Below are 10,063 nucleotides of genomic sequence, written 5' to 3' on the forward strand. Positions count from 1 at the left end.
AGTGTACGTCGTATTTTTTTTTTAATGGCACTGTCGTATTTTCCAATATTAAATGTATCGTTTCTTCCTCCTCCTCCTCCTCCTTCCCTCCTTCTTTTTTAACCTGATTTTGTAACAATTATCATCATTATTATTAATTGCTATATTTTCTCGTGTTAAAAATGAAATTAACTGACCCTAAGTAATAATGATGTCGATAGTAGCGGCGTGTCTATACTTAATGAATCAAATGTAAATTCGTATCCTGTTAGGTAACCGGCTTGTTTAGCGGCTCCCAGTGCTATAATTTCATCAGGACTCGAATTGATAACCTCGGATGAGGGAAACATTTTTTGAACGGTATCCTGTAGTTTGGGAGTTTTCAAACACCCCCCACATGTTACTACCTATTGTGATGATATCGTCCAAAACACATTAATGCGTGTTTTTAAGCAATAAGAAAATGTATGGATATCAGGAGCGATGCATACCTTCTTAATATTTTCGCTATTAAGACCACTTTTCTTTAGGACGTCCATAATTGGTTCAATGATTTCGGGTATCAGGGGAGATATCAAACTTTCAAAGCGAGGTCTCGATATCGAACAATTAAAATCATATCCACCTCCTACACTTTCGCAACTGCATTGTGCCACATTTTGAATAGATAATACTTGCTTTGCTACTTCTGCTGCAGAATTCAATTTGTATTTTCCCCTTTCAGATATTTCTACCGTTCTATATTGTCTGAAAATTCATTTCATTTCATAACTCATAATTAATTTGCTTGTTTCAAAGACAAACACATACATGTTATTAATTTTACCTTTTAAATTCGTTAGCTAAAAATTCTGATAGTTTTTCAGTGAAAGAATTACCTCCTAAATTATGTTTATGAGAATATCCATTTACTAAAAACATTCCATCTTGAATTAAAAGTATTGTCGCATCTATTGAATATCCTCCCACTCTGTAGACTAAGCAGTAGCTGAAAGTTATCATTTGGATGTAATTAAAAAGTTAGAAATTTATATAACTTACATATAAGTTCATTTTTATATTACTAAGGAGGTTCTTTTATATCTAAACCAAGGCCACATCCTAAAGCTGCCACAGATGCTTCATCGACTATTTGCAAAACATTAAATCCTGCTTTGTTGGCAACATTTTTAATAACTTGAATTGATTTTGGAGAATAATAAAGTGGTACTGAAACGACGACTTTTATTTCAGTATTTACGCCTACTGCTGATTGTGCAATGGCTAAAATAAAATCAAATAAATTATAAATAAAAGATATTGAGGGAGGGAATTATATGAAATGTAAAAAAAATACAAACAGAGGATTTTTTTGAATATCGATATTGCTACTTCTTTTGGAGAAACATGATATTGTTTTCCTTCGTACAAAATTTCATATTTTAATTCGGAATTGTGAGTTTGAATTTTATAAGGTACTTGAGTTTTTAAATAGTTTAATTCATCATCATCTATGTTACTGTTGCAAAGCTGTTTGTTTCTAACTATTGTGTTTCCACCATTTCTAAATAATTCAAGCTGTGCAGTTCTTCCTATTGTACACCCATTAGGAGTCCATTGTAAAATTGTCGGAGTTATTCTATCTCCGGCATCATTTGCAACTATGTCTGATCGTTCTTCCTAAAATTATTTTAAACCTTTTTACCCATTATTAGTTAAATATGAACGTGATAAAAATAACCTCACCAGGTGAATTTTTATTTAATGTATCAAAATAAATTACAATTATAATTTTACGATCTGTCGGTAAATAGAATTTAAATGGAAGTTTAAAAAATAAAACGTAAAGTTATATTTATCATTTTACCTACATCTTTATAAATAGCTATACAAGCAGAAGAATTACCAACGTGCACTCCAAAAAGAGCAGCCATACTTTAATGTATTATAATAGCGCAATTCAATTGCTCAAGTTTATTAAAATGGAATCATTAATTAATGATGAAAAACAAAAATGGAAACTTTCCAAATAAATATTTTTTTTAAAAAAATGTAGTTTTTGAAACTTAATTATTTAGAAAAAAAAATTATATGAATTTTACTTTTCAAATATATTATTTTACTTGTTAATGTTTATAATTACTTTAATCCGTTTAATTCTAGTGCCACGATATTGAGTTAATACCGTGAGATGGGTCGTTACAGTTTTTATTTTTTAAAAATCGATTTTAATTAATTTAAATCGATTATTTTGAATTACTTTCCCGTTAAAAATGGGAGAAGAATTTAATGAAGATGATGCTTTGAAAAAAAAAGCACACAGAACTCCATTATCCGGTATGTAATACGAACCATGTGGTTCATAACCTAAATTGATTTACATGTATAATTAAATATATAACCGTTTAAAAAAAATCTCGTGTTAAACTTATTCATCAGGGCGGAAAGCCGAAAAGAAAAAAGCCAAAAATAAACATGTTCAAGAATTAACTGATCGGCAAAGAAATCCAAAAGCTTTCGCTTTTAAAAGTGCTGTTCAAGCCGAAAGAAAATTTCGTAGGAAACAAGATTTAGATACTAAAAAACAACACATACCTGTTGTTGATCGTAACCCAGTTGAACCTCCGCCTTTTGTGGTAACATTTAATAAGATGATTTACTCTCATACGTGTAAATCCCTTCAATAAGAATATCACAAATAATATTTTAATTATTATAGGTGGTGGTTGTTGGCCCTCCAAAAGTTGGTAAAACAACTCTTATACAAAATTTGATAAAGCATTTTACTAAGCAACCATTAACAGTAATCAAGGGACCAGTTACATTAGTGATAGGTAAAAAATTAAGGATCACACTCATAGAATGTAACAATGATATAAATTCCATGATTGATCTTGCAAAAGTAGCCGATTTAGTTTTGCTACTCGTTGATGCCTCATTCGGGTTCGAAATGGAAATATTTGAATTTTTAAACATATGTCAGGTTAGATGTTGATAAATTATATAATTGGCTTATTCCTAAATTACCTTGGATTATTTATATAAAGGGAGACACAACTATTTTTTTTTTAATAACATTTTAGATACATGGAATGCCTAAAATTCTCGGTGTTTTAACTCATTTAGATTTACTCAAGAATAATAAACAATTAAAAAAAACTAAAAAAACATTAAAGCATAGATTTTGGACGGAAGTTTATGCCGGAGCAAAGTTATTTTATCTTTCTGGAATAATACACGGGGAATATCTTAAAAACGATATAAGAAATTTAGGAAGATTTATATCTGTAATTAAACTTAGACCTTTAGTTTGGAGAACTACTCATCCTTATGTTTTAGGTAAATTTAAATATCATTAGTATTATTTTTTTAAATCAAAAAAGTTAGTTAGTTAACAATAAAATGTTTTCAAGTTGATAGATTAGAAGATATAACAGATCCTGAAAACATTAGGCAAAATTCTAAATGTGATAGAAATATTTGTTTGTATGGATTTGCTCGAGGGGTGGCTCTCAACAGGGAAAATAGTGTTCATATTCCCGGATATGGAGATTCAAAAATTAAAAATATAAATTTTCTACCAGACCCTTGCCCTTTGCCAGAAAGAAAAAAGAGATCATTGTTAGAAAGAGAAAAAACAATATATGCACCCTTTTCCGGCGTGGGTGGCGTAGTGTATGATAAAGATGCAGTTTATGTCGAATTGGCTGGAAGTCATAGTTTCAAGGTAAAAAACAAAATGAATAAAAAATCGTTAAATTAAAATAAAATAATGTTAAAAATTTTTTTGTTTGTATTTGAAGGACAGAGATAACGAAGGAACAGAATTAGTCAGTTCCATGCTCACGATGCAAGACGCCATCGATTTAAAAAGGGAAAGATCCGAAATGAAAATATTTTCAAATTCTAAACCGATTTCGGCTCAAGAGTTTAAAGATGACGGAAGGTTTACCGATACAAATTTAATCGAAGAAAAAAATGAAAATCTTATCTCGATAAATCAAAACAATGGTAAAAAAGAAATGACGGACTCTGAAGACAGTGAGAGTGAGAAAGAGGATGAAAATGAAAAAGGGTTGGCGAAAAGTTTTGTCGAAGAAAATGTAGAATGCGATGGAAGAATTCGACGAAAAGTTGTGTTTAATAACGAATTAAATTTAAATGATGTGAATGACATGGAATCTGACGATGAATCAGACGATGAAGACTCAGATAATAATAATAATAATAATTCTATTGAAAATGTTAAAAATGAAGATTCCGCGAATAGTCATTTACAAGGAGAAAATCCGATCAAAGCAAAAATAGAAAATGCTTTAAATAATTTGAAAAATGTTGTTCGTTACGATTCGGACGATGATTCGTCTGGAATAGATAGTGAATCTGGATTTAGTACGGACGAAGAAGAAAATGTTAACGGAGAGAATGAAAAAAATGATATTAAAAAAAGAAAAATAATTAATTCGGAAAGTCACGACGAGTTAGAAACGAAAAAACCAAAACTGACGGAGGAAGAAGAAGAAATTTGTGATTTTGAAACATCCGCGGTAAGATGGAAAGAAAATTTGGCTCAAAAAGCATCGGATGCTTTCTTATCGAGACAAAACAATTCTCAAAATCTCTACAAATTAGTCTACGGTAAGATTTAACATGTAAATAATGAATTTATTTCCCAAAAAAAAAAAAATAAATAGAAAATTTAATTGAATTTTATAGGAGGAATGAAAAAAATGCTTGACGGCTACGCAAATAATGAAGAGATGATGGAAGAAGAAAAAGACGAAATCGGTGGAATATTTCATAAAGTGAGTGAAAAACAACGACGGAAAATGACTGAAAAAGATGAATTGGACGAATACGACAGCAGCCTGTTTATACCCTCTTATGTAAGAGATTGGACATCCGATGAGGTATATATAATTCGAAAATTTAAGAACCTACGACGACGCGAATGTGAAAAACACAAAAAAAATGGCCTCCATTTCAGGTGAAAGTGTTGATAAAAGACTGCTTCGTGACGGGAAAGTGGAAAAAATCAGAAGATGCTGAGGAACTTTTAAAACTGGACGATTTGTCATCGGACGATGCTTTTGGAGATTTCGAAGATTTAGAAACGGGTGAAAAACACGAAGTTGAAAAACCGAACGAAGACAAAAAAGAAACTCTCATTGAAAAAAAGAAAAAATTGAAAAAAAAATTCGATGCCGAATATGACGACAAGGAAGAATATTCTTATTACGATGATTTAAAAGCACAAATGGATCAGCAGGCCCAGGTTATTATTATTATTATTTAATTATTATTAGGGTCCACGAATCAATTTTTAATAACGATATAATTATTTCTAGATTAATAAGTCAGAATTTGATGGATTAGCAGACGATTTGAGAGTTGAATTGGAGGGTTACAGACCGGGAATGTACATAAGAATCGAATTGGGAAACGTGCCTTGCGAATTTGTACAAAATTTTGATCCGACTTATCCATTGATTGTCGGAGGATTATTACCCATAGAGGAAAATATCGGTTATATTCAGGTAAAAAAAAATGCGTAGACTTTGTTTTAAAAATTATCGTTCGGAGAAAAAATTCATTTTCCTTTTTTCCTTTTTTTTTTTTAGGTTAGGTTAAAAAAACACAGATGGTACGGGAAAATTTTAAAGACTAAAGATCCTTTGATCGTTTCTTTAGGTTGGAGACGATTTCAAACTTTATTGGTTTACAGCAAGCTCGAAGATAACATGAGACAAAGAATGCTCAAATACACGCCTGAACACGTGTCTTGCATGGGACATTTTTTCGGTCCCATCACACCTCAGGGTACCGGATTTTTAGCAATTCAAGATGTTGCCAACAGAACGGTACGAAAATATATATATGTTTAACATACCCGCGTGCCCCTCCGAGATTAAATTTATTTTTTTTTGGTTTTTTCCAGCCTGGTTTTAGGATAGCTTGCACTGGGGCCGTAGTGGAAATAGACAAATCCGTTTCCGTCGTTAAAAAACTTAAATTGGTCGGAACTCCATTGAAAATTTACAATAAAACGGCTTTCATACAGGGAATGTTTAACACCGTTTTAGAAGTCGGAAAATTCGAAGGTAAATTATTCAAATCGAAGAGACGTACAAAACGCAACCTAATTAACCTCTTTCAAATTGCATTGCCTTTCGCAGGTGCTAAAATTCGAACCGTTTCCGGTATCAGGGGTCAAATAAAAAAAGCCGTCGGCAAACCGGAAGGAGTTTTCCGTGCGACATTCGAAGACAAAATCAAACTTAGCGACATTGTTTTCTGCAGAACGTGGTATTCCGTTGACGTACCTAAATTTTACAATCCGATGACGACGTTGCTTTTGCCACCCGAGAGGAAAACTAACTGGGAGGGAATGAAAACTCTCGGACAATTGAAACGAGAAAGAAATATTAAAAACGAAATACAAAATGATTGCCTGTACACTGTAAGTTTTTTTTTTTTTAAATGACACCACCACGATGATGGAAATTTTATTAAAAATCCTATAATTTTACAGCCCATCGTTAGAAAGGAGAAAAGGTTCAAACCTTTGAGAATACCCGCATCTTTGCAAAAAGCACTCCCGTATAAAGACAAACCAAAGACTGCTGTTGTAAAAAGTAAAAAGAACAATGAACCGGAAAGAGTTGCCGTAATTAAAGAACCACAAGAACAAAAGGTTATTTAAAATAATACATTATTCATTATTATTATTATTATTATTATGAATATTATTACAATTCATTCATTTATCATAAATTACAAATTTAATTTTTTTTTTTTTTTTTGTTGGAGAGAAAAATGTGATTTAAATTTTTTAAATTTACAGGTGTCGGAATTAATGAGAATGTTAAAAACGAATTTTCAACATAAGAAAAAAATGGAAAGGAAAGCCATGGCGGAAAGGGTTAAAAAACACGAAAAGGTGATGAAAGGGGAAGAAATGAAAAGGTTTAAAAGGCAAAAAGAATTGAAGAAAAAAGTTTTCAGAACTTTGGATCTAATGGAAAGAGATAAAAAGAAAAAAAATTAAATAAATTTTTATTTTTTTGGTTAACCTCATTGTTTTTTTTTTTTTTTTTATTCCACGATTGATTTAGATAATAATAATAATAATAATAATAGGATGGGGGAGAAGTGGGAGGGGGGGGTGGGCACGGGGAAGGAAGAGAAATGATATTTACCCGTAGAATTATTTTAATTTTATTTACTCATAATGAGTTGTAATAATTAATTAATTAAAGGTTTTTTTTTTTCATACCGTACCTGTATGTATGTATATAATTGAAAATAAATAAATTACAAGGTCGCACGTAATTGATCGATTCAATAAAATACATGAAAAAATTTTTTAATTAATTTTTTTTTTTTTTTATTGTCCGCCATTAATGAGGAAGAATAAACAAAGAAAGAGTAATCTTTTACCCATTATTCATTTATTTATTTATTTACCAAATAAAAAAAATTTAAATTTTCACTTAATATATAGTTTACATATCACATAAATTTAATTTAAAAAAAAACTCTTTAATTATTAATAAGGTTTGAATTTAAAAAAAAAAAAAAAAAAATTAATTTAAAATACGAAAATTTTTTTTCCTCGCTTCCTTTTTCTTCTATTAAATGTTATTTAAACAAAAGTAACAACAAAATGACGTCAAAAATAATAATAATAATAATAATTATTTAAATGAAATAAAAATAAATAAATAAATAAAAAGGGAAAAAAATTACATATGTATGATATGCAAGTCAATTAAAATAATAAATAACGATATAATTTTTTTTAAAAGTCGAATTGTCGCTTATACCGTTTTAACACTTAACTTATAATAAAACACCCGGCGTTAATAAATAGTTGGGATATATCCGGTAATGGTTTAGTTATTGAGTGATTGGGTCGTTTATTATATATAAAACATTGTCGTGTTTTGTTTGTTGTTTGTTGTTTTTAAATTACATAATTACATAAAATAAAATTATTTATTACAAAATTAAATAAATAACGAGTGAGTGAATTTATTTATTTATTTATTTATTTTTTTAACCGGAAATAAAAAGGAAAGGGAAAATTAGATTACTTTTCCAAATCATTTATTTATTTATTTTTCTTCATAACTTTTATTTTTATTTTTATTTATTTATCTTAATTTATTAATTTATTAACATAAAAGAAAAAAATTTAATCCATAATTTATTAATAATTATCATAATAATCATTTAATTAAATTTTAATAAAAAAAAAAAAATTATTAATTAAATTTATGAAATAAATTATTATTATTATTATTCTAATCAATAATCGATAATCGATAATTGTTTTTGTTTTTCAAAGGTACGATGTAACAGTAAATTGACACAAAAAAAAAAAAAATAGTAAAAAAAAACCGTTACGTTTCGTTTAAATAATATTAATTAATTTTTTCGATAATAATTAATTTAAAAAAATATTTATGGGGGGAGGAGGAGGGAGGGGGGAGGGGAGCAGGGGGCGGGTGTTCGAATGGGGAGGCCAAAAACTTTTTTTTTCTAATTAATCAAACGAAATATTTATAAATAATAATAATAATGATATCGATACGCATATTTTATGAAGGGTGATTTTTTATCATGGGAAAGAGGAGGGAATAAAAGAAGGGAGAGGGAGGGGAAGTATGAAGGGAATGGGAGGGGAGGAGGTGGGGAAGGTGGAGTATTTGGTAAATTAAACGATGAGTATTATTATTTTAAACTAATTATAATTTCAAATTTAAAAAAAAAAAGGTTAATAAGTATTATTACAACTAAGCAAATTTATTTACGTTATTGACATTTTTTTTTTTTTTTTTTAATAAGAGAATTTTTGTCGTTAATAAATCAATAAATTTATTTATTTATTTTGTTGTTATTAAATAAACGTTGAATAAAGTTCTTGTTTTTATTATTATTATTATTATTAATTCTAACGGTTTTTTCTCTGATTCATTTCTGTTTTCACATTTAAAATTGTAAATTAAAATATAGGAAAAGAATAATAATAATAATAAATATTTACGTTAACCTTCTAGAAACACTTTTATTTATTTATTTATTTATCGAACCGGTTTTTGTTATTTAATTATTAATTTGTTGGAAAAATTTCCGTTTTTTTTTTGCACTAATCGCGTATGTGTTACGTCATTTGGATTTTTTTAAAAGTTGAATTCTAGGTATCCCCAGGCAGTTTTTTTTTTGTTCCCTGGAACACGAGACATTTTCATTTTCCGAACGTCTTCTTTTCCCACGTTGAAAATAATCAAATTTATTAATAATCATAATAATAATAATAATAATAATTTTACTTTCTTATTATTTATTTTATTAAAAAAATTATTTTTATAAGAAATGATTTGCGTACGATTTTCTCGCTTCCTCTCTCTCTCTCTCTCTCTCTCTCTCTCTATCTATCTTCTTTAACCTTTACATCAACGATTATTATTATTATTATTATTATTATTATTATTATTATTATTATTATTATTATTATAAACAATCGATTTAATGTAATTAATGACGTTTTTATACAAACTTGTTAGACGAGATTTTTTTTTTATTATGGCGGAAAACGTACAAGGATAGGAAAAAATTTTATATATATTTTCCCTTTTTTTTTTTATTAGTAATATCTCAAAATAATAATAATTTTTTACCTGGATGTACGGAGGGATGGATGGGAGGGTTGGGGGGAGGGGAAGAAGGAGTAGGAATTATACGTAATGACGGGATACAAAGTACGTAAAAATCTCAATAGTAATTTAATTCATTCACGCATTTTTACAAACACTTTTTTAATAAAATTCTTACGCATAATTTTTAATAGTAAAAACCTTATGTGATGACCCCTCACCGTTCCCCCCCCCCGAATAATTAATCCCGTACGTTAATAAAAATTTTCCTTTGATTATATTTATCGTGAATGGATTTAAATATTTTAACGACGATGAAGAAAACAAAAAAAAAATTTATGATTTTAACAATTTTTATTATTATTATTACCGTAATAAAAATTCATAGTGAAAAAAAAAAAAATTATACGATTGTTTTTGTTGTTGTCGTCGTTGTTTAATTCGTA

General features: G+C 28.6%; 2 protein-coding genes across 2 annotated transcripts; one reads left to right on the plus strand and one right to left on the minus strand.

The window, feature by feature from the left end:
- Positions 1 to 167: 167 nt before the first annotated feature.
- On the minus strand, positions 168 to 1,892 carry Phum_PHUM285140 (Heat shock protein SSB, putative; the record flags this gene model as incomplete). Its single annotated transcript, XM_002426851.1, has 6 exons — positions 168 to 386; positions 471 to 726; positions 806 to 967; positions 1,044 to 1,242; positions 1,320 to 1,634; positions 1,826 to 1,892. The coding sequence occupies 6 exons, from the start codon at positions 1,890 to 1,892 to the stop codon at positions 168 to 170; spliced, it is 1,218 nt and encodes a 405-aa protein (XP_002426896.1).
- A 339-nt stretch (positions 1,893 to 2,231) lies between these two features.
- Positions 2,232 to 7,006, plus strand: Phum_PHUM285150 (ribosome biogenesis protein bms1, putative; the record flags this gene model as incomplete). Its single annotated transcript, XM_002426852.1, has 14 exons — positions 2,232 to 2,295; positions 2,398 to 2,594; positions 2,678 to 2,941; positions 3,042 to 3,297; positions 3,372 to 3,685; positions 3,762 to 4,596; positions 4,675 to 4,868; positions 4,946 to 5,233; positions 5,307 to 5,495; positions 5,580 to 5,819; positions 5,897 to 6,059; positions 6,135 to 6,418; positions 6,491 to 6,652; positions 6,803 to 7,006. The coding sequence occupies 14 exons, from the start codon at positions 2,232 to 2,234 to the stop codon at positions 7,004 to 7,006; spliced, it is 3,654 nt and encodes a 1,217-aa protein (XP_002426897.1).
- Positions 7,007 to 10,063: the final 3,057 nt, after the last annotated feature.

This window comes from Pediculus humanus, genomic scaffold (genome assembly GCF_000006295.1).
Source record: "Pediculus humanus corporis 1103172107667 genomic scaffold, whole genome shotgun sequence".
Lineage (NCBI taxonomy): Eukaryota > Metazoa > Arthropoda > Insecta > Psocodea > Pediculidae > Pediculus > Pediculus humanus.